We start from the raw sequence: 25,670 nt of genomic DNA on the forward strand, positions 1-25,670 counted from the left end.
GCAAATCTGGCCAGTCTGGGAGCCCAGAAGCACCCTCCCTTTCAAAAGATTTTCTGTTTTCCACTGGGTAGAGGTGCTTTTCTGAAAATGGGGACTTCCATTTGGATGGAAAGATAGTATTATTTCTAATAATAACAGTAATCTAAAACCCTACTTACCTTTTGTCCCAAGAATTCATTCCCAAGTCATTTAGCAAGAGCCTACATAAATGAAATGGCGCTTGGAGCTGGGCAGGTCTTGGTGCCTTTTGACTTTCAACTTTCATACTGAGATTGAAACTGCATCCATGCGCATACTCATTTTCTATGCAACTCTGCTGCATTATTGCTTCTAGTATATTTTTCTCTTGGTCATGGTTCATGACATATGGCGATGGCGATGGCTCATTCAATTTTAGTTGCGGATGTAAAAGGCACTCAGGACTACTATTGCCAATCCTCTCCAGCAATTTATCAAGAGCATCTTCTCCTTCATATATTTGAATGAAGTCCATTGGAGGCTCAAAGTTCTGCTTATGATTGTCCAAAACTGCAGTGGATATTCTTTTATTTTGATTTGGTAGACTACCAGCTAATGGTCCATGCATCAGCCTTCCATCCCATGAATACTTCCCTGAGATATCTCTAACAATTACTCTTACTTCTGAGAATGCTGCTGCTGGTTCATTGTCTATCTCCTTTTCAGAAGGAATTTGAAGATAAGATATAAGAGTACTGTCATTAAATACAAACAGTTGTAAATTTGGGCTTCTGAAAACTTCAGAAGACAGTTCTGAAGAGTCCACATATGAGTTGTTGTGATTCTCACTAATAAGGCTGTGAAGAACAGCAGGTCCTCCATTCAGGGGATAATGGCTCAAATTGTTTACTAGATGTGCCATTATCATTCGTGCAGTCAAAGGTATTAATTCCAAACTCCTCCTCCTCCTCTCTGAAAGTAATAAAAATAAATAAGCAAAATAAGCCAACTAAAATATGCACAAAGATCAAGGTAAATCATGTTTATATATGGCTCTGAAATTTGGGGGATGATGCATACTCTGATTTGGAGTCAATCAGCACAAATTTTAGGAGCAATACTAGAACGATCTAAAAGCACATCATCTGCAGTCTTGAAAGTAGAGAAAGACCTATTCCTAATATATTTGAGGATAGTGATTAGCTTATTTACTCACTGGTTGAATATTAAGCCAGTGATGCAAATGAAGAATCAGGAATGTACTCCAATAAATTGATAAATAGTAATTTATTATCATTGTTGTTGTTTGTTGTTGTTTAGTCGTGTCCGACTCTTCGTGACCCCATGGACCAGAGCACACCAGGCACTCCTGTCTTCCACTGCCTCCCGCAGTTTGGTCAAACTCATGCTGGTAGCTTCGAGGACACTGTCTAACCATCTCGTCCTCTGTCGTCCCCTTCTCCTTGTGCCCTCCATCTTTCCCAACATCAGGGTCTTTTGCAGGGAGTCTTCTCTTCTCATGAGGTGGCCAAAGTATTGGAGCCTCAGCTTCACGATCTGTCCTTCCAGTGAGCACCCAGGGCTGATTTCGTTAAGAATGGATAGGTTTGATCTTCTTGCAGTCCATGGAACTCTCAAGAGTCTCCTCCAGCACCATAATTCAAAAGCATCAATTCTTCAGCGATCAGCCTTCTTTATGGTCCAGCTCTCACTTCCATACATCACTACTGGGAAAACCATAGCTTTAACTATACGGACCTTTGTTGGCAAGGTGATGTCTCTGCTTTTTAAGATGCTGTCTAGGTTTATCATTGCTTTTCTCCCAAGAAGCAGGCGTCTTTTAATTTCGTGACTGCTGTCACCATCTGCAGTGATCATGGAGCCCAAAAAAGTAAAATCTCTCACTGCCTCCATTTCTTCCCCTTCTATTTGCCAGGAGGTGATGGGACCAGTGGCCATGATCTTCGTTTTTTTGATGTTGAGCTTCAGACCATATTTTGCACTCTCCTCTTTCATCCTCATTAAAAGGTTCTTTAATTCCTCCTCACTTTCTGCCATCAAGGTTGTGTCATCTGCATATCTGAGGTTGTTGATATTTCTTTTAAAGCAAAGATTATGGGACAATGCACACAGTGACTTGCGATCTCGGTCACACGCAGTCTGTAGTCCGCTGGCAGCTGGAGTTTAATATGGGTATGTCTTTGAGTTAACATCTTACATCAAAAACCTAACAGTACCTAACTATCGAAGGCTTTTCACCAAAGCCAGACTGAATGTCTTCCCCTCTGCAGTGCTGGATGGTAGGTTGAGAGGAGTTCCCTACCAGGACAGACTTTGCTCGTGTGCTCAAGACATCGATTCCATAGATAATATTTTGTTACATTGTGCGAAGTATGAGCAGGCCAGGGCTGAACTGATACTACCCTTTGCTGGTGCCTTTCCCGGGAAAGTCAGAGGCTCACTATGTCAGGCTCCTACTGGAAGACCGGACAAAAGCTAGAACGTTGGCAGTGGCAAAGTTTTTATCGGTGGTTGCAAGAACAAACGAGCCCTATATTCCAAAGAAAGTGCTTGATTAACTTGGAGGTAGACTGTATGAGCTCTGTATTAATTTGTAATGTTTTGTTGGGTCTCTGGACCGTAATAAAGATTGATGATGATGATATTTCTTCCGGCGATCTTAATTCCGGCTTGGGATTCATCCAGCCCAGCCTTTCGCATGATGAATTCTGCATATAAGTTAAATAAGCAGGGAGACAATATACAGCCTTGCCGTACTCCTTTCCCAATTTTGAACCAATCAGTTGTTCCATATCCAGTTCTAACTGTAGCTTCTTGTCCCACATAGAGATTTCTCAGGAGACAGATGAGGTGATCAGGCACTCCCATTTCTTTAAGAACTTGCCATAGTTTGCTGTGGTCGACACAGTCAAAGGCTTTTGCATAGTCAATGAAGCAGAAGTAGATGTCTTTCTGGAACTCTCTAGCTTTCTCCATAATCCAGCACATATTTGCAATTTGGTCTCTCGTTCCTCTGCCCCTTTGAAATCCAGCTTGCACTTCTGGGAGTTCTCGGTCCACATACTGCTTAAGCCTGCCTTGTAGAATTTTAAGCATAACCTTGCTAGCGTGTGAAATGAGTGCAATTGTGCGGTAGTTGGAGCATTCTTTGGCACTGCCCTTCTTTGGAATTGGGATGTAGACTGATCTTCTCCAATCCTCTGGCCACTGATGAGTTTTCCGCACTTGTTGGCATATTGAGTATAGCACCTTAACAGCATCATCTTTTAAAATTTTAAATAGTTCAGCTGGAATATCATCACTTCTACTGGCCTTGTTATTTGCAGTGCTTTCTAAGGCCCATTTGACTTCACTCTCCAGGATGTCTGGCTCAAGGTCAGCAACCGCACTACTTGGGGTGTACAAGACATCCTGGGGTGTACGAGACATCCATATATTTGTGGTATAATTCCTCTGTGTATTCTTGCCACCTCTTCTTGATGTCTTCTGCTTCTGTTAGGTCCTTACCACTTTTGTCCTTTATTATGGTAATCTTTGTATGAAATGTTCCTTTCATATCTCCAATTTTCTTGAACAGATCTCTGGTTTTTCCCATTCTACTGTTTTTCTCTATTTCTTTGCATTGCTCATTTAAGAAGGCCTTCTTGTCTCTTCTTGCTATTTTTTGGAAACCTGCATTCAATTTCCTGTATCTTTCACTATCTCCCTCGCATTTTGCTTGCCTTCTTTCCCCCGCTATTTGTAAGGCCTCGTTGGACAGCCACTTTGCTTTCTTGCATTTCCTTTTCATTGGGATGGTTTTCGTTGCTGCCTCCTGTATAATGTTACGAGCCTCCATCCATAGTTCTTCAGGCACTCTGTCCACCAAATCTAAATCCTTGAACCTGTTCCTTGCTTCCACTGTGTATTCATAAGGGATTTGATTTAGATTGTATCTTACCGGCCCAGTGGTTTTTCCTACTTTCTTCAGTTTAAGCTTGAATTTGCTATAAGAAGCTGATGATCTGAGCCACAGTCAGCTCCAGGTCTTGTTTTTGCTGACTGTATAGAGCTTCTCCATCTTTGGCTGCAGAGAATATAATCAATCTGATTTCGATGCTGCCCATCTGGTGATGTCCATGTGTAGAGTCGTCTCTTGTGTTGTTGGAAAAGCGTGTTTGTGATGACCAGCTTGTTCTCTTGGCAGAACTCTATTAGCCTTTGCCCTGCTTCGTTTTGAATTCCAAGGCCAAACTTGCCAGTTGTTCCTTTTATCTCTTGACTCCCTACTTTAGCATTCCAATCCCCTATAATGAGAAGAACATCCTTCTTAGGTGTCATTTCTATAAGGTGTTGTAAGTTTTCATAGAATTGGTCAATTTCAGCTTCTTCGGCACCAGTGGTTGGTGCATAAACTTGGATTACTGTGATGTTAAAAGGTCTGCCTTGGATTCGTATCGAGATCATTCTATCATTTTTGAGATTGCATCCCAGTACAGCTTTCGCCACTCTTTTGCTGACTATGAGGGCCACTCCATTTCTTTTTCGGGATTCTTGCCCACAGTAGTAGATATGATGGTCATCCAAACTGAATTCACCCATTCCCGTCCATTTTAGTTCACTGATGCCCAGGATGTCAATATTTATTCTTGCCATCTCATTTTTGACCACATCCAACTTACCCAGGTTCATGGATCTTACATTCCAGGTTCCTATGCAATATTTTTCTTTACAGCATTGGACTTTCCTTTCGCTTCCAGACATATCCACAACTGAGCGTCCTTTCGGCTTTGGCTCAGCCGCTTCATCAGCTCTGAATCTACTTGTACTTGTCCTCCGCTCTTCCTCAGTAGCATGTTGAACGCCTTCCGACCTGAGGGGCTCATCTTCCAGCGACATAACTTTTATATGCCTGTTGTCTTTGTCCATGGAGTTTTCTTGGCAGGGATACTGGAGTGGCTTGCCGGTTCCTGCTCCAGGTAACTTCCCTGGTATCTCCAAATAAGCATTCCTCCCCAGAACGCCTGGAGTGTGGGGTAAAGTGCTGTAGTGATAGAGGCAATCAGGTGGAGATACCATGCACAAGTGACGTCTCCTGCTCATCCAAGCTACCTCCATCTAGCTATGGACCTTCTGATATCTTAATAGCGTAGGCTAAATAGTAAATGTGTTGTAGCTAGATAAAAGTTCTTGCAAAACACCCACTTTTCTCAGAGACAGCTCTCTAGAACTGTCTCTTAATGTATTAAAGCTAAAATGTCTTCTTGTTCTTCAAAGTAGATCCTGGATTCAAGAGGGTGACGACAATGGCAGCATTAATCAAACCCTCCAGTTTTATGGTTTTAGCTCCATTGTTTTAAATGTTTTTAAACGTTTTACAGTTTAGGCTTATTGCTGCACCATTCTTCCCACCTTATTCAACTTACTTCAAAGTATTTATTACCTTCAGCAACAGTGAGTAAGTTGCTCAGATCCGCAGAAGACTGAAACTGCATGGGTTCAGAATTCCTAACATTTCCAAGTGGCAAAAATGGATCATAGATATCACTAGAGAGGTCTGCAAGGCTTAAAAGGTAATGACTTTGCTGTGTATATGTGTTTGAGCCATGAACACAACTATGCAGGACCTGGAAAAAGCAAAAAGAAAATGAGAAATAGATTGTAACAGAAAATACTACACTAAACTGTTGTTCAGTAGGTTGCGCGTTGGCCATATCCAAAACTCCTCCAATGGTACCACAAACATTAAAAAAAATAAATGTGACAAATAAATACTTGTTCTTGGGAGCTTCAACTAGAAGTTGAAGTGAAGCAGACAGAAGGTACTGGTCTCTTGGCCCGACAAAGGCATGCCAGGCCCCTAACACTGACATTGAGCCAGGTCAAATGCAAGACCTTATGCTGTCTGCTAATCACAGGGGCCAAGACCGTACACTTCCATTCTCTTTGTGCCTGAAGCAGGCTCTAAAGCATGAATAGTCTCAGATAGTTCACTTGATTCCTGGTTCAAATGAAATGACAATTGCATTAGGGATGGCATGCCCAACATTTTGTCCTGAATAATGTCATCACAGCAGGATGCCACTTTTTCAGGATCTAGGTCTATTCTGCTTCAGCCATGTCTGAACCAAGCAATAGTGGAAAACCTCTAGGCATCAGAGGTTGGTCACCAAGCCCATCTTTTCTGTGTCTGATGTCGTATATGACATCAGCCATGGTGCAGTTCAAGCCAAAGCTGCTGCAGAAGACTGCACTCTCAATCCTTCTTTTCCAACCACACTGAATTGAATCTGGGGCTCCAAAGAAATAATTGGGAACACTGCTCCCAATTCTTTTTTCGCAGCTGCAGACTGACGTTACAATCACCCAACACCATATTATTTATTTAAAAGCATTTCAGTATCACTTAATACAGGGGTCGGCAAACTATGGCCCCAGGCCGGATCAGGCCCACCTGGGTCCTAAATCTGGCCCATGTCGTGAAGTTGGAACCTGCTGCGAAGCTGAGACTCCCGGCGATGGCGATGGGAGGAAGAGGCCAAGCGGCGGCGGCTCTGCCACTCAAACGCCGCACCTGGTTTACCTCAGCAGAGGTTGATTGGCAGAGACATCCCCACGACATGCTGAGGTAAAACAGGCACGGTGTTTGATTGATATAGCCGCTGCTGCTTGACCTCTTCTGCCAGCCGCCGCTCAGCCTCTTCCTCCCGTCGCTGCCCTGGTGCTCCTGTGAGCTCGCTCTGCCTACCCACAAGAAGCAGCGGTGGTGGTGGTGGTAGCCCCTGGGAAGGTAAGTGCAATGGCTGGGGCTGAGGGTGGGGAGAGGACTACTTGCCCCTCTCACCTCTTCCTCTAGCTCCCCCCCCCCGGTGCCACTTCTCTGGCCCGCCACAAGGTCTGAGGGACAGTAGACCAGGCCACTGCTAAAAAAAATTGCCGACCCCTGACTTAATATTTCAGAAATTTCATAAGTGGTGTATAATCCAAAAAACAAAGAAGACATCATTAAAACAATAACATGGGCCCACGGATGTCAGGTGAGTGGCTCCGCCCACTTATCCTCCAGCTGGATCCAACCCCACCCTTGAGATAAAGGAATCATGTGGACACACTGAATGGCATGGTTCCTACTCATGCCAGTTGATCGACTCATTTTGTTTTCTTGAAAGTTGATTAAATGTTAAAAATGCAGCACAGTGAATAACAAAATAAAATTATATATAATGCTTGGCAATGTTTAATTCCTAACGACCTTTGAAAGCGTGTGGAGGCTTGTTTGTCCAGAAAAAAAATGGAATCGTATAAAATAATGCATCCATTTAAAAACAGAGAATACCAATAGTTTGAGTACATTTATAAATAAGATTTTGCTTTTCCTAAATAAAGCATTTGAAAACAAATGGTGGCTGGAAAGATCATTCTGCCTGTTCTGCAGAGAGCTCTCTAAAGAGCAGGCAGATGGATTTTTATCTCTGCATCTTAGCACTAAACACCACAATGCTAAGAGTGGAGATAAACCTCTGCCTGCTCCTTAAAAGGCAGAATTTTCACCCACCCCAGGACTGGAGCATGGTCGGGAGAAATGCTGCCTTTTACTGCTAAAGAGCACATGAAGTCAGGTAATTGGCTGGTGGACACCATTTCTCCCTAATGGACTTAATTAGGTTCATGGGCTGGGGTTCTCTACTGCTACTGTAGGGGTTAGTTTCCACTCAAATCCATTGAATCAAGCAATCTGAATAAGACACAAAATAAGTTAACTTTTCCCCCCAGGATTAATGGATTTAATCAAATCTAGCTCAAAAGCAGACAATATCCCACTAATATTATAGTTTACTGCTTAATAATTTTGCCTTTGATCATAACAAACAACACAATTAAGCAATAGGAAGAGAAACATGTACCTACCCTATATATATAATCAAGCAATGGAGCTTTAGAAGAATGTTGATCTTCAAGACTTGAAGTTAACACAGGCTCCAGCAGCATTTTCATGGGTAATGTCATACACCAGTCCAACAAACAAAGCAATAACGAAACTATAAACTAAATCAGAAATATGTAGATTACATTAGTTCTACTTAGAAAATACGAAAACCTTGATAAAGTAAGGGAAACCACATATGCAAATGAATGCTGCATGTATGCTTCCTTGAGCTGATTCGTCAGATACTAAAAGTCAGTCTGTTACCATTGGTGTTAATATGAATAAAGATGTATAATGGATTGTATATATTTGTTCCACTATAAGTCTTCACAGAAATATTGACAGAATTTAGCCCGTGTTAATTACTGCAAGTTTTCACCAGATATATGGAGCACTATTTAGGAATATACCTGACTATTCTGGTGCATCAGGTATGTGCTATATGTAATTAATATAAAAATAACAGATCCTCAGCCTGGATTCAGAGGAGCTATTTAGGAAACCTAGGTTTGAGACTGCATGTAATTGGTAGATAAAAGAAAATGTAAATAAGTTTCCTACTACAATATTAATATATTTGGCGAATTTAAATTTCTTAAAAATCAGAACAGATGGTTGATCATTCTTCTAATTAATAAAAAGTTTTCCATTTTTAATGCTATTGCCACTTTAAGCCATGCTAAAGTCAAAACGTGCCTGACAACATCAGGATATACTAAGTCAGGGGTCGGCAATTTTTTTTAGCAGCGGGTCAGTCCACTGTCCCTCAGACCTTGTGGCGGGCCAGAGAAGCGGCACCAGGGAGGGGGGAGCTGGAAGAAGAGGCGAGGGGGGCAAGCAGTCCTCCTCCCCACCTCCACCCCCACCCACTGCGCTTACCTTCCCAGGGGCTGCCGCCGCCACCACCACCTCGGCTGCTGCTTCTCGTGGGTAGGCAGAGCGATCTCGTCCGCTCCGCTCTCTGGCCCACAGGAGCACCAGGGTGGCGGCGGCGGCGGAAGGAAGAGGCCGCGCCTGGTTTACCTCAGCGCAGCGACGTCTCTGCCAATGAAACGCTGCTGAGGTGAACCAGGTGCAGTGTTTGAGTGGCAGAGCCGCCGCAGCTCTGTCTCTTCCTCCTGTCACCATCACTGGGAGTCTTGGCTTCACTGTTGGTTCCGGCTTTGCGTCGTGGGCCGGATTTAGTCCCAGGTGAGCCTGATCCAGCCTGGTGCCATAGTTTGCTGACCCCTGTACTAAGCATATCTGGATTATATGGATAACAGGGGTTTGGGCTCTGGCACTGACAGCCAGGGGTAAGATTTGGGTGAAACTCTGCAAAAAAAACTTGCACAAGTTGTTCTGCTTGATGTTGAAAATATTGATTTCTTAATGCTGGGTTCAAAAAAATAGGGGTTGTTTTATACATAGGGGCGTCTTTATGGGCTAATAGCCGTAAATAAATAAATAAATAAATACATAGGGGCGTCTTATACACCCAAAAATAAGGTATTCACTTGTGTATGGACAACGTTGACATGCATAAAGTAATTGAGTTCATACACTATATAGCTCCAGAAAAGTATTTCAGCTTTGGGGTATAATCTATGTTTATGTAAATGCTTATTCTTGTTGGATTTAGGATGTGCTATCTTTTAGAAAAATAGAATTGTAGGATGGAAGAGACCCCAAGGGTCATCGAATCCAACCCCCAACAAGGCAAGAATTGCAACTAAAGCATCTATGACAAAGGGCCATCCAACCTCCTGAGGGAGACTATTCCACTGTCAAACAACTCTTACTGTCAGAAAATTCTTTGTGATGTTGAGTCAGAATCTCCTTTCTTGTAACTTGAAGCCATTGCTTCAAGTCTTACCCTCCTGAGCAGGAGAAAACAAGCTAGTTCCCTTTTTCATGTGACAGCGCCCTTGAGATATTTGAAGATGATTATCATATATCCTTCTCCAGGTTAAACATACTCAGCTCCTTCAACCATTGCTCATAAGGCTTGGTTTCCAAACCCTTGATCATCTTGCTTGGCCTCCTCTGCACACGTTCCAGCATGTCAACATCCTTCTTAAATTGTGGTGCCCAGAATTGACACAATATTCCAGGAAAGTTTGTTTTCTGCTGCTCCAGAGAAGCGGACACGGATTCATAGAATCATAGTTGGAAGAGACCACAAGGGCCATCGAGTCCAACCCCCTGCCAAGCAGGAAACACCATCAGAGCACTCCTGACATATGGTTGTCAAGCCTCTGCTTAAAGACCTCCAAAGAAGGAGACTCCACCACACTCCTTGGCAGCAAATTCCACTGTCGAACAGCTCTTACTGTCAGGAAGTTCTTCCTAATGTTTAGGTGGAATCTTCTTTCTTGTAGTTTGGATCCATTGCTCCGTGTCCGCTTCTCTGGAGCAGCAGAAAACAACCTTTCTCCCTCCTCTATGTGACATCCTTTTATATATTTGAACATGGCTATCATATCACCCCTTAACCTCCTCTTCTCCAGGCTAAACATGCCCAGCTCCCTTAGCCGTTCCCTTAGCCGTTCAGTTTTTAGTTTTACTGGTTGTCATTGTTGTGTTGGAGCAGGCTTCCTCAACCTCGGCCCTCCAGATGATTTTGGCCTACAACTCCCATGATCCCTAGCTAGTAGGACCAGTGGTCAGGGATGATGGGAATTGTAGTCTCAAAACATCTGGAGGGCCGAGGTTGAGAAAGCCTGTGTTAGAGTCATGATTTCAGTGATCTCTTTTGTAGTTTCTATTGGTCCATTCACTAGCCAATGGGGGTTGTATTGCAGCTGATGTACTTCTACAGAAATGGTAACTTTCCTTTCCAGGTTTCCTTCTTCTAGTTCATGCGGCTCCAGTTTCCTCATCTCTGACCAATTTTCTGTTGCGCTTGTTGAGAAATAGCATTATTATTTCTGGAAGGTGTCTCAAAGGGGATCAAATCATCCTGGAGCATAGCATTGGTGTTTCTGTCAGGTTTCATTGTGTAGGCCAGGCATGTCCAACTTCAAGTAGGCTGTGATCTACTGTCCAGTATCAAAAACTGGCACTGATCTACCACACTCTTCCATTGTCATTTGGGCAAGGAGTAAGGTATGGGTGGCCAGGAAAATCCCCTTTCTTTCCTTAGCACAGATTTGTGTTTCGATTCCATTGCCTTCTTCCACGTATTGCTGAAATGGAGGCGACAGCTGATTAAGCCACAGGCCGCTCTGTATGGAGGAGGAAGGAAAGGTGCTCTCCTTTTATCCAGCCTCATTCCGAATGCGGAACATCAGCACCCCCACACCCCACTTTCCTTTGCTCCCAAGGGGGACCACTGTACCCTTTCCCTGCAGCACCCAGCGAGGGTTGCCCAGCCCAGAGCAGCCTCCTTAGCAGAGCGCGTGGGAGAGTGGGAGAGGCGCGTGCTCCGGAGCTCATGGGACGGCGAAAGCAGAGGCACGACCTCCCTCCTCCAGTCACCTTCAAGCCCCATTCAGCCTGCCGGCGCGTGCTCACGGGACAGTGAAAGTGGAGGCACAATTCTCTCTCTCCTGCAGCTGCCTCCCAATAGCATGTGCTCTGGAGCTCACAGGAAGGCAGAAGTGGAGGCACAACTCTCTCCAGCAGCTGCTTCGAAAGCCCCATTCAGCTCCAGCTGCAAAGGAGGAGCAAAGGCTGCCTGGCCATAGTGCAGTCGACTGAAATCCATCCAGGGATGCCACAGGATCCTTTCTCTTGGATGATCAAGAAGAGCAGGTGACAGCAAAGGCTGCAAGATTTTTAGCTGGGGCAATCAGAGTAAGATCCACTATTTGACTACTGATTCAAAACCCTAAAATGTATTTAATATAATTTACTTTTTATTTCTATTCTTTGTATATCGTATTGTTGTTTTATTGCTATGGCCAATGGCTGACGCAAATAAAGATTCATTCATTCATCTAGCGATTGACCTGTTGGACATGCCTGGAATGGTGCCACTGAGTCTGGGTCCAACTCAGGATTGCTCCGGTCTATTAGTCTTTCTCTTAATGTGCCCAGTCTTTCTAAAATAGCTTTTTGCTCGGTTTGAGGTAATTGGTTGTATGAACTTATTAAGTGTTCTTCTTCAGAAATTCTAGAATTGTTAAGTAGGTCTTGAACATAATCCTTCTCCATGGAATTTACTGGAGGAAGGTGTAACTTGACGCACTGATGTTTATTGCTGGAAGAAATCAAAGGCACTTCTTTTAAGGTACGGTTTTCAGTCAGACAGGATGGCCCGGGGTTGTATCCTTCCATGCTGAGAGTTGTTTAGGGTCAGGAGAGGTTTCTTCACTGTGTCCAGAAAGACTTGGTTAAGTGACACACCAACTCTGGCCAAAAAATCTTTCCTCTTTAGGAGCAGAGATGGGATTCTATCTGACCTAAATGTTATAATGCATTTTTGTGCTAAAGGATGGGCATATAGAACTTTAATAAATGATAGGTCAGGCTCCTTTGCTGATAAATGGAATAGCATGCTAAGGTCTTTCAAGGCCCAAGTTTTTGTGTTCCACTGAAATGTATTTTTCCTGTAGGGGTGAATGGTTAGGGCTATCCTATTTGCCTGAAGGATTAAATTTGAATCTTTTGGGGAACTTCTGACTATGAAGAGTGGAAAAGTTGACCAGCTACATTATTATTTGGTGTTTGGTTTAGGAGGGAATATTTTTTCAACAGATAAAAAACTATTTATCTTATTTGAAATGCTTCTGAACTCTATAAAGATATTTTTGACCGTTAAAGCCACCAGATCATATTGTTCAGCAAGGAGTGCTCTATTACTTGGTAGAGAGGTGGGGTTTTTAATTTCTTCCTGGCCACTTCCACCTGTGTGGTTATTGTTATTGTTAGTATTACTGGTATTTTCAGCATATGGTTGCTGGACTTTCTATTTCTAGAACCTTGAATCTATTAAAGGTAGGAATTGTAGGTTTATTATCATCCAATATTGAGCTATCAAATCCAAAAAAGCTCACCCATTTTGAGCTGTTTAGTTCGGTGGTGGGGTGGGAGAATGGTTAGAATTACTTCATGGGAACTATTGAGAGCCCATTTCCTTTAGCTGCTGATTAAACATTAGGGTACATTCATAAATTGCATTCATCTCTCTCTATATATATGAATATGTGTGATCAAATGCTGTATCTACAAAAAGTAAGTTTAAAAAGAATGAATTATTGAAGAGAGAATATGTTATCCTAAAATCTGTTATCTTAAGTTAGACCAGTCCATCAGGAAAATAAAAAGCCAAGCCAAGCAATAGTTAATAAATAATGGCTGCTAAATGCAAAACCACAGAACAATAGACCTCATCATATAAAGAAATAATTTATCTGTATGAGGCAAGCCAGTTCAGATGTACAGTAAAGCCTGGTGTTTATCTTTAAGGAGCCTCAAGGGCTCAGATTTTGGTAGAATGTGCTAATGTCCTTTCCCTTTTGTTCCAGACTCCTCGGGGTCTCCTTTCACTGCACAGGTCTTACTCTTTAAAGCAGCAGACCACACTTCTTAGTACTCTATTAAGCTCAAACAGAGAAAAGTTCTAGCATATTCTCCTTAAGTCCCCAATCCCACTGGATGTTCCAACTGAACTCCCAGCCTGCACGACCCAGTAGGTCCTAAAGGTTTTTGAAATTGGCCTTCCTAAAGTCCAGAGTGCATGTCCAACTGCACTCAGCTTTCCTTTGCATCTGTATCATGAAACCCAGGAGGACATGATCACTTCCTTCCGAGTGCTTCCAAAAAGTGTATTTTCATGGTACGCTTACTGATATTAAAGGCTGCGGGTGTACTAGTCAGTAAATAAGTCTACTAGAATATTTTTGAAGAAAAGAGATAGATGATAGACAATTTTTATTATTTATTTATACTAGGGGTTGGCAAACTACGGCCCCTGGGACAGATTAGGCCCACCTGGGTCCTGAATCTGGCCAGTGCTGTGAAGCCAGAACCCGCCGTGAAGCCGAGACTCCTGGCGATGGCGACAGGAGGAAGAGGCTGAGCGGTGATGGCTCAGCCACTTAAACGCCGCGCCTGGTTTACCTCAGCGGCGTTTGATTGGCAGAGACGTCGCTGCGCTGAGGTAAACCAGGCACAGCGTTTGATTGGTAAATTCGCCGCCGCTCGGCCTCTTCCTCCTGCCCCTGCCCTGGTGCTCCTGTGGGCCAGAGAGCGGAGCGGACGAGATCGCTCTGCCAACCCATGAGAAGCAGCAGCAGCGGTGGTGGTGGTGGCGGGAGCCCCTGGGAAGGAAGGTAAGCTCAGGGCTGGGGCTGGGGCTCTTCTTCTAGCTCCCTCCCGGTGCCACTTCTCCAGCCTGCCACAAGGTCTGAGGGACAGACTGGCCCACTGCTAAAAATTTTTGCCGACCCCTGATTTATACTCTGCCTTTTCCCCAGGTCTAGGACCCAAAGCAACTCACAAAAATTAAAACAAAAATGGAAAAAACAGATAGCTAAAAACATATACAAATTATAGTTAAAAAGTAATCAAACTACTATGGAATTAAAACAATGTAAAAGGAAAATTATTAAAATGCAGACAGATAAACAGCACAGCATTTTGAAAAGTTCTTTCTTTAAAAGCAGCTAGTTCTGCTGGAATAAAACAGTCCTCACCTGCCAGTTGAATGGCACCCATCTAACCTCTCTAGGAAGGGCATTCCAAAGCCGTCTCTTATGTCCTCACCAGGTATGCCTGTGAGGGTGGTGGGACTGAGAAAAGGGCCTCCATTGAAGATCTCAGAGCCCAGGCGGGTCCATATGGGAAAATACAGTCCTCAAACAGCTTAAACCTAATATGTATATATACCTTACACAATAGTTATAAAAGGCACTTCACTTTATACACACACTTGTGTTTTTTGTGCCTTTGTTTAAGAGGTTCTCTTTTTTGGTCTGGCTGTGAACAAATACCATCACCATCAGTCCAATTGTTTTGAAGAACTGCTAATCATTTTTGCAGTTTGAAGAAAGAACCAGGTCACAGCTTTTCAAGCCCAGATGACTAAGGGTATGGCTCTATAGCAACAGGTTTTGGATTAGATTTTTCAGCCTGGGAAATATACACTGTATGTTTTCATACTCCCACCCACCACTGGATCATGGGAACAGTGTTTAAACATTAACTCCACAGTAAAAACCATCATACCAGGACAAACCATTGACAGTTTAGTATTCCATACCTTTTTATCACCTTCCACGGAGGAGTATTCTGCACTAGGCAACAGAAATGCAATTGTGGCCACAAGGATCTGTGTAAATCCAATTTCAGAAGGATAAATTTACAGATATGTTCTATTTTCCAAAGTTATTCTCGAAGCAGGTGTCAAAAGTGTTAGTGAAATTTGAAGTTGACCTCGTTCATAAGAAAATAAACACCTTCCATCTCCCATGTGTCCCATTTATCTTTCCCTCCACTTCTCTAGTACTACAGAAAAGGGGGGTGGGGAGAATAATCTTTCCAAATCTTACCAAATTTTACAACTAGAAACACACAAATTAAGCACACATCATGCAAACCTGCTTACTCTGCTTACAATTTAAATCTAGTTTTAAAAAGTCATCATGCTTTGGGCTGACAATTTAGCTAATACCATATAACTAAATTACATCAGTTGTACCTGTAGATGTATACTAAATATATACTTAGATCTGTACTCTGTTGTCTGAATAAGATAGCACCATATTTTTTGTGTGTATAAGACAATGTTTTTCACTAAAAAAATTAGTCCAAAATAGAGGGTCTTCTAGCTCTAGCTGCTGGTTCTGCTTGGACCCCTTCTCCTGCTCCCTATCGCTAGCTATCACTCGCTCACTTGCCCTGATTTTCCTGTCTATGTCCCTCAGCGGTGGTGAATTAAGGGCTTAAAAAAAAAGCAAGCTTGTCTTATACATTGCAGTGTGTTATACATGGTAAGTTTTTGTACATAATTAAGCATAGTATATCTGTTAATGAAAACTACACACAAATTTTAAAGAGATAAACATACTTCAATAATTTTTCTGGGTAGCGAAGATTTGTATTTCTCAAGTTTTTCCCAATAGGAGGTCAGTAATTGAAAGACATCACAGGCTTCCTGTGCTACCTGTTTGTTGCAAAACTAAAGAAGAAACAAAACACCAATAACGAACCAACAAAAGGGAATACAAACAAACTGGAAACATTTCAGATACTCCAAATAGTTACTACAGATTCTTGTTTAATTAGTCCAGTTTGGAGAACACCCCTTCCCACAATGAAGAGTTAATGCACAGTAGGAGAGCAGGCTCATATCTGGAATGTACAAAACCACTGTCAACCCTATGTTCAGGACTGATGCAGGATAGCCCCAGTTGAAAGACCACAGATATCTCTGTGTCATAGGCCTCTGCTCCCAGGCTACCTCTCTCAGACTCTGCCTTTATGTTGATAACTTTGATTTTAAAGGTACAACCATCTTGTCTGAACATGGGCACTCCTTCTGTGTTCCATAGTCTCTCCCGGGTGTACTCATTGCACTGCTGGACTGGTGGTGCTGTGAAAAGCATTTGTTTCCTCAAGCTCACGTGTCTGTAAAGGTCTTGGCTCTGACTCTGCAGGTGCTGGTGTTACGGGAGATGGCTCTGTGAGCTCCTGTCAGAAGCAGGCTCAGAACCCAAAACCCTGTATGACTCCATAACTGGAGATGCTACAGCCTCAGACTCTGAACCTTGATCACTGCAAGATTCTGTCATGTCAGCCAGCTACTGATCTACTGAGTGTGTTAGAGGACTGAGGACTGATTGTTTGGTAAAGGAATCTGGAAATTGTAGGTTTGGGGTATGTGCCTTTCCTGAGGTAGGCTTAATGGAGAATTTTTTTCCTTAAGGAAGGAAATAAGGAAAGGGATAGAAAATAAAAATAACTAGTTGTCTTCTTTTTCCTCTTATGAAAAAAAGTGTGTGCGCGCGTGAGAGAGAAGAGCAAAAGAATGAACTCAACTCAGAGCTTTCACCTCCTACCTGTTACCTGCTACCCAGGCATAGGCAGTGTGGAATGCCGAGTGTTTGTGCAGATATTTATTAATATGCAGTTCATGCCATGTGACCCTGCCTATTGTCAAGAGGAGGTGCTGTCTTAGATGACTTCCTTCCTCTGGCACCTTGGAAACACATTTTTTTGTTTAGTTAAAAAAAATCATGTCAAAAAATTCTATGCTTTCCTCAACATTTTCATCAGAAAACAATAGATGCAGTGAGAAATATTGGAATCAAGTTGTTCGCTGCAATGCAACAGAGACTTAAATTGGAACGTTTCTTTCAGAAATGTCTCAGCAAGCATTTTATTGTCTTAAGTACATAGCAAATGGTTTAATTTACAAAACGTCATAATTTGTGTTGACAGATTGAATTTGAGAATCTTCCAAACAGCTTAATAAAATATTCTAAGTATTTAAAACACTCTTTGGTTGAAGTCAAACCCCACAATTTTGCACAATCAAGTCATACAAACTTGTGTCATACTGGTACCTTTAGTGTCACACCTAAAACATTTATTGCATCCTTTACTTGGGGGTGGTTTGTACATTGCACAAGTTCTTCACATATCCAAAGCCCAAGGCAGCAAAGAGCTAAGCACCTTTAAAACAAGAAATATACAAGTCAGTAAGCCATCATGTCCCTCTTATTTTTCAGTTCTATGAACAACTGAATTGTAAAAAGACAGCAACACATGTGGATTCAGATGGTTGCTGTATTATGTGACAATCTATACTCTTATACAGGACTTGATCCTAAATCCAACTATAGTTCTGGCACAGCAGCTTCCTTTGGTCTTGTTTGGCCAATGATTCCTATGCTAGTGCTGTTATAGCGACATTAACAAAGGAAGCATCACTTTGTCAGACACTGAATAGAGTCAAGTGGTATATAATAATAATAATAATAATAATAATAATAATAATAATAATACCTTTATTGTCAATGTACAACCTGTGTACAATGAAATTAACCGAGCCTCCCCCCCCAACCACTCAATTTCATTGCACTCTGTGTGCTTGTCGCACAACACACCAGTCAGTTGCACTATATTATTTTCCGTTCAGCAGCCTAACAGCCCACGGATAGAAACTGTTTTTTAGCCTGTTGGTATGACTGATTATAATTCTATATCTTCTGCCTGAGGGTAGAAGATTAAAGAGGTGCTGGTTGGGGTGTGACTCGTCCCTAAGAATTTTTCTCGCTCTCCTAAGGCGATGTCATCTAGCGGGCTCAAGGGACAGCCTATGATATCATGTGCTGTGTTCACCACCCTCTGTAAAGACTTTCTGTCCGTGGCTGTCAACGTACCACACTGTGATACAATATGAGAGGACACTTTCTATTGTGGACCGGTAGGAGGTCATCAGTTGTTGTTTAACACTGTTCTTTCGCAAGACCCTGAGGAATATTTCCAGTTGTAATCCACTTTCTGGGTTTATGACTGCACTTTAGTTACAGTGGACAAAGTAACAATAACATCAGGCAATTATAACCCTTCTACACAAATAATTTATTCTTCAATTTATATTCCATAATATTTTCTGTTCTATTCAGTATTTTACCTTGAAGCTTCACTTGGTTCATTTGCAGCATTCTTCAAAAGAATATTTATGAGGTAGCACTACAATAAAAAAATCATGACAGTAAGCAATTTACTTCAAACAAATATATTGCAGAAGTACTCTAATTTCTACCCTTAGTCAAATATAATAAAATGGAGCAAATTTCATTGATCTCAATTTTATTACTTAAAATATTTAAACTGTTTTGTTTTGTTAACCCATATGTAATCATTCTCTCTCTTGTTCTTAGTGGAAATTCTGCAATTAATTCATTAATGCAATTAATTCACACCCTTCCTCTCAAAATGCTGCCAAATATACAATGGGCTTGCCTATCCTTTAGGCAACTGGTATGTTTTGTAAGTGCAAGTAGATAAATAGGTACCGTTCTGGTGGGAAGGTAAACGGCGTTTCCGTGCACTGCTCTGGTTTGCCAGAAGCTGCTTAGTCATGCTGGCCACATGACCCGGAAGCTGTCTGTGGTCAAACGCCGGCTCCCTTGGCCAGTAAAGTGAGATGAGTGCCGCAGAGTCGGTCACGACTGGACCTAATGGTCAAGGGCCCCTTTACCTATGTTTTGTATTTGTTTTTTTAGGGGCTGAAATCTGATTTCTACACATGCTGCAGCCATTTCTGCACTTACCAAGAAACCTCTGTAAGATCCTGAAGAGGCATGAGAGTAGGGGGGATGAGGGCTGGGGAGATCAATTTGTTTGGTGGCATTCACTGTCACTGACCCAGTACAAATTTCTTGCCCCATACGCAAATGCTTCCTCCAGGAATTGCAGGCTTGGATGGATGCCACTTTTTAAAAAACCTTCTATTTTTTTAAACTTCCTATTCTCTTATTCAACTAAACAAGTTTAGTTCAACTAAACTGCTCAGTTGAATCTGCTGCGCACAAACCTTCCTTACCTCAGTACATATAACATACCCTCTAATACGCTGAGGCGGAAAACTGCACTGCACGTCTTTTGGGGCTGTGCTCCCACACAAATCATATGACATGCATGAGATCACAGCCCTGAAAGACATGCTTTTTCCAGGGGCCTAAAATTGTGCGTTTTGGGGCACCGTGTGAGATCATGACCCCGAAAAAGCACTTTTCGGGGTGAGGACAGCACAAAATCACAGCGCCCCAAAATGTGTGGTTTGGGGTGCCATGCTCTTGTGCAACAAAATGGGATGTCCCAAAAGTTGAGAGGTATGTGATGCTCTACATTCAAAAACAGCTGGGGAAACCAAGGTGAGATAATGAAGTAGCCAAGTGAATATATTGGAAGATACAGTATCTGCAGTGTATCTCTGGCAAATAAGTATTTTGAATCTTGAAAAAGACCCTCTGTCCTCTCTTCTCTATTTTGTAACCATGACATTTTTAGGTGCCTTAGCTTTAGTATGGGGGAGGCTCCTCCCACTAGATGGGGCAAGGCTTCTCCAGTTTGCATAAGCCCCACCACAAGAGTAAGAGAGAAGAAATGGAAGGTACACATGACTCCCCCAATTTGTAAAATAGAAATCAGCTAACAGTGAAAACATTTACTTTGACACCTGTAGTTCCTGTGATGATTTCGGCTTCAGCAATGGGTTGCAATAATGGAATTTCTTGATAGAGGTTAGGAAAGCAAACCAGAGAACCAAGAATGGTATGTGCTTCTAAGCGTGGGGCCTATAAGCAAAACAGAAAAAGGAAAAGGAAAAAAAAGTAGGTAATCTTGTCAATTAATAAAAACCCAGTAACGTTTTCTCCAGCATTGCAGGTGAAGCAGAGAAAATAACTCATAACCTGCATAAATATTCTATGTCTGCTGCTTATTTTAATTTTAGCATGCTCCTTCTGCAAGGAAACGATGAAGGAAGGATTAGTATTGTGATAACTTGATGCCCTGCATCTTGGAGACATCTCACAGGCTGCAGATGGAAACAAGACACTAAAATAGGTTCCTCTCCTATGGCAGGCCCCCACAACACAGTCCAAGCTGACCAGGAAGGCTGCCAAGCCACTAGAGAGGGTTTTCAGAGGGTATAGGTGGCTACAGGGGGAGGAAAAATAGTGCATGTGTGATGCCTTCTACATGCAAACTTTGGATCAAACCGAAGTCTAAATATATACTTCTAGCTGCTTGTAAATCTAGTGTTCTTATTAGGCCTGCAAGGAAAAAATAATAATTTCCCCATTCATATTAAAGTTTCATTCATTTCATTTTCCATTTGTTTTAATTTTGTTCAACCCCCCCCCAAAAAAACCCCAATTTCAATAGGAATTCCCACCTGCCTTTCTTCAGCTACTTTTAACTTAGATTCTTTTCATTTAAATGACACAGGGTTTTGATGCATTCTGCCATCCCTCCCTAGGATTAGAGCTGCCAAATTTCAGATAAAAATGGGGACACTTTGAACTAATTTGTTTCATTTTCATTTTTTAAAAAAGATTATTCATCTCTGGTGTCCAGATGGCAGCGAGGCCCAATTTAAAATTCTTCTAAAAACATCTATATTTCAACATGATTTTCTTTGCTGGCTTGGATGACCAGCTAAACAGCAAATGTAAAATACCTTACAACAGAGAGGTTGCTTAGTACTGGCAATCAAAACAGAAAAATCCCAGTGCAGGCAGTATCATTTCACATGTCGACTCTCCTATACAAACATGGCTATAAAAACGGGTCTTGCCGCTTCATTTCACCAGCAAACACAAGTTATTATAACTCTGAGTATATCTGGTTATTTCTAAAGACATATATGCTCATATGACAAGCTACCATATAATTAATGAGCATTACATATACCAGTAAGATTGAGGCCCAATGTGGTTACATTTTTGAATTAGCAAAATCTGTATTTACGTGTATCATGTTGTCACAATGTCAAAAAATCACAAGGAAGATACACACCTACATGTTTCATCAAAGGTAAACTATATTAATAGTGTATGGTTATTATTAATGTACAAATTCCCTTAAACAACGTAAGTCCTCCATAGCTACCATCTTCAGCTGTACCCCACAAACCTCTATGGCAATATTCAGCACTAAGAAATGGTAAGGCTGTCCCTGTTCATTTAGTTCTCATGATACTATGCTTGGGCTATTACTGTATCTAACATGGATATTTTAAAAAAAACAGTCCTTGCTCCAATCCTTTACAGCACATATGCCAGTACACATTTGTAATGTTCATGTATAACAAAAACTTAATAACATTCTGAAACCCAACCCTTGCTTTTAGAGTGCAAATGTGCTGCAGTATTAGTGGGGATATGATTTCTCACATTTTGTCCTTTTGATGAAACACCTTTGCAAGACTAGGATGTCACCTTATCCTACAATTTCACACATCAGCTGCCATGCTGTCTGCCCCAAGAGCCCAGTTTCACATTGTGCTAATGAGTCAACACCTGTTAAGAGTAGAGAAATCTGAACCTTGCTAACAATTGTGCACTCTCATAGGAACAGGACATCGAACATTGCCATACTTACCTCCAACATGTTTGTACTCAGGACTCTGGATGCAGCTGTTATGAAGTCTCCTATTAGCAAAGTGAAGCCAGGTAAACCCAAGAAGAAAAAGCAGGGGGGACAGTGTCTGATCACAGTATTTAAAACATCCTGAAAAGGAGAAAAGGTTTAAATTTTTGAACTTGTTAAGGCCAGATTAGTTACAAACACTAAGAACTTTTCCAACTGACAGCAGTGTCATTATTCCATACCCATGCAATGGTTTCAAACATTTATAATAAAAGGATTCTTCCTTCTTTTACTAGCCTAGATCCAGCATTTGAGTTGAAAAGCGGCTGACCCATACTTAGATGGACCCAGGAAGAATGTAGAAATCTGCCTTATTGGTCAGGCTGTTTGTTCATGTAGTACAGCAATAGAATCATAGAACTGTACAGTTGGAAGGGGCACCAGGTCTCACCCCCTGCAATGAAGGAATCTCAGCTAGATCATACATGACAGATGGCCATCAAATTCTTTTAATAACTGGAAGAGGAGAAAGGGAAAGATTACATAGGAAAAGCTTTAATGAGAAAATGAAGCATTTTTGCTATGAGCTTCATGAGCGAAATCAGAAGTTACAAAAACAGGAGCCACAAAAACTTATAGACTCATTCTACCTGCAGCACACAGAGATACATAGTGGGGAAAAGATTGCCAAAGTAGTAACTCATGAAGGAGAGTCATCCACCTTCCGAAAGAGTCTATTCACTGTCAAACAGCTCTTACTATCAGAAATTTCTTCCTGATGTTTAGTTGGAATCTTCTTTCTTATAACTTAAGGCCATTGGCTTGGGTCCTAGCCCCCAGAGCAAGAGAACACAAGCTTGCTCCATCCTTCATGTGACAGCCTTTTAGATATTTGAAGGTGGCTATCACATCTCCTTTCAGTCACCTTTTTACTAGGCTAAACATACTCAACTCCCTCAATGGTTCCTCATAAGGCTTGGCTTCCAGACCATCTTGGTCACCATCCTCTGAACACATTCCAGCTTATCCTTCTTAAATTGTGACACCCAGAACTGGACACAGTACTCCTAAGGTGGTCTGACCAAGGCACAATTGTTAGGTACTATGAATTCCCTTGATTGCGACACTATACTTTTGTTGCTGCAGCCTAGATTGGCATTAGCTTCTTTTGCTGCTGCATCACACTGTTGGCTCATCTTATGCTTGTGGTCTACTAAGACCCCATGATCCTTTTCACATGTGTCCCCAGGTGTCCCCCATCTTATATTTGTGCAGCTGGGTACAGAACCTTACATTTGTCCCTACTGAAATTCATGTTGTGAATTTCAGCCCAGTTCTCCAATCTGTTAAGGTCATTCTGAATCCCGATTCTATATTCCCTAGTATTGGCTACACCTCCCAGTTTGGTGTCATCTGCAAATTTGATGAGTATCCTCTCAATACCATCATTCAAGTCATTTATAAAGATGTTGAACAACAATGTGTGGACATTATGTACTCTGACTGGAAGCAGTTCTCCAGGATTTTAGGCAGAGGTATTTCCTATGATCCTGTTAACTGGATTTGGCAGAAGCTGAACCAGAAACTTTCTGCTTTGCAGGCATGTACCACTGAGTTATGGAATCAATGATGTCCATTTGCCTTGTGTAGTCTGTTAACTTTATTGTCTGTACAGCTATTCACAGCCCATGTCATGTTTTTCTTTTCACTGAGGTCTGTTCCTGTTCTGAATGCTCCAAGAACTTGTACTTTAAAGAGAGGATTAGAAAAATTCATGGACGATAGTACTATCAGTGTCTACTAGTCATAATGGCTATGTTCTACTTCCCCTGTTGGAGGCAGTGTTGCTTGAAATCTTAAGGTGGAGGGAAGAGTACAATTGCACTCAGGTCCTGTTTGCAGGCTTCCCATAGGCATCTAGTTGGCCCCTGTGAGAACAGAATGCTGGACTACATGGGCCTTTGTTTGAACACAGCAAAGTTCTTCTTACGTTCTTATGACTTCAGTGCCTAGCAATCTGGGATCTCTTTGTCCACCTCAAGATAAAAAATAATGGGGGGGGGGGAGTGAAAATTGGTGAGCAGAGGGCATTAGTACACGCACAACGTGCTTTGCCTCTTGAAATCCTTCAAGGAACTGTCCATTCATCATGGTTAACTAGCTCTTCCAGGTTCTGCTCAAGTTCTACTTCTTGCTCCTGAAAAGAAAGGCCACCAGACCCTGTTTAACAGGGAGACTATTTGAAACCGAGCATGGAGGGGGCAAGAAACTGCTCCAAACTGAAAAGGAGGACTTACTGGGTACCAGTTTTGCCACCAACAGTTTTGATTTTATTCAGCCTCTTACTGACCAGGAGTACTACCCATATCAGAATATCAGAAAAATATTCACCTGTCTAAGACAGGATAAAGATATAAGTATTAAGTAAAGGGATTAGTTTGTGTTTTTTGTTTTTTTGTTCCTTAAAAAAAAAAAAAGAATTCTGCAGTGCTACTCTCTACATCCAAAATCAGTTTCACTGCCTATGCCAGAGTCATATTACAGAGCAAGGAAAGAAGAAAAAGAAAAATACACATTACAAGAAAAAGATTAAGAAAAATCCTTCTGAAATGAGAATCTCACATAAAAATCAGTTTGAGTAGTAAAATCATGTCAAAAAATTATGTTCTCCTCCTCTGAATTAAGTTTTCCAATGTGTAAGCAGTCTCCAGGTCTTACATATGACATTTGCTCCTCAGGAAATATTAGAATATTACACAACATTGCTACGTTGTATAGCTGAAGCATGAAGATTGCAAAACCTCATCTTATAGTATCATAAGCCAACCTGATACATGTTTTTACACAAATATTGTTTAAAAGGTAAACACATTTTAGCATCATTGCAGGGAGCATTTTCACCTTTGAAACACTACACAGGTTAATGTTCAAACTGGTTTTAATCACTTCCCACAATACATTTTAAAGGCAATATCAGTCAATGCAAACATTCTAAAAGAATGAGCAGATGGATGCTGGAGCTCATAAAGTGGCTGGTAAACTCCTGCTCTGAAAACAGAACAAAAGACCCACCTTTTCCATAATTAAGGGGCTGATTAATGCATTGGGCTCCTCACAACACACCTGTAATTACTGAGAGGTAAGTATTGTGTTGTGCGCCTAGTGTCTGAACAAGCCATGCAGCAGCAGATGGGACGACATCTCTATTGACATATGCTGCAATAAAAAGACTCATGAATCTTGGCATGAGAGACAACAGAGAGTAGATTTTTTTAAAGATTAGTAAGTACTAACCCTTGCTCTATTTTCATGCAAGTTGTGTCTACATAACAAAAAACTATTTTCAACTCTTCGAATTTTACCAGAAATATTCTGGAACATACCCAAGTAGAATCATGTGAAGCCACATCTTTGAGCATTCCAAAAACTTTACCTCTTCATTTTAAAACATACACAAAGAGAGAGAGAGATAATAGGGCACAAGTATTCTAACTTTTTCTTTTAATCCCATTATCTTTTAGTAATTTTGTTGAAAGATAAAGGACCAATGGACACAATTCACCAGGATGTTCTCCTGTCTAGGACCCACTGAAATGCACTCTGTTACTTCCATGGCCGAACCCAGGATGGTCCTCCATTTACCATCTAAGTTGTGGCTATTCAAGACCAATAACTGGCAGCAGCAGCAGCAGACAAGGGGTGATACTTCCTCTTTTAGTCATTATTATGAATTGTTGTAAGATTTTTATATTGA

General features: G+C 41.7%; 1 protein-coding gene across 9 annotated transcripts in view; it reads right to left on the reverse strand.

Annotated features, from left to right (window-relative positions):
- The window catches only part of RALGAPA2 (Ral GTPase activating protein catalytic subunit alpha 2), a 203,734-nt gene that overhangs the window by 86,175 nt on the left and 91,889 nt on the right, over nt 1-25,670 (reverse strand). For all 9 annotated transcript variants that reach the window (XR_013989159.1, XM_081015117.1, XM_081015123.1 and 6 more), the window contains 9 exons: nt 21,929-22,057; nt 19,993-20,118; nt 18,450-18,508; nt 17,377-17,485; nt 15,879-15,989; nt 15,072-15,140; nt 7,867-8,004; nt 5,402-5,585; nt 159-930 (listed from right to left, as the gene is read on the reverse strand). Coding sequence is in view for 8 of the 9 variants with exons in the window: in XM_081015117.1 (XP_080871243.1) it covers nt 159-930; nt 5,402-5,585; nt 7,867-8,004; nt 15,072-15,140; nt 15,879-15,989; nt 17,377-17,485; nt 18,450-18,508; nt 19,993-20,118; nt 21,929-22,057 (1,697 nt within the window). In the remaining variant the exon portion in view is untranslated. The remainder of the gene's footprint in view (nt 1-158; nt 931-5,401; nt 5,586-7,866; nt 8,005-15,071; nt 15,141-15,878; nt 15,990-17,376; nt 17,486-18,449; nt 18,509-19,992; nt 20,119-21,928; nt 22,058-25,670) is intronic.

The sequence above is a fragment of the Podarcis pityusensis genome, assembly GCF_964106645.2.
Source record: "Podarcis pityusensis genome assembly, chromosome: 7".
Lineage (NCBI taxonomy): Eukaryota > Metazoa > Chordata > Lepidosauria > Squamata > Lacertidae > Podarcis > Podarcis pityusensis.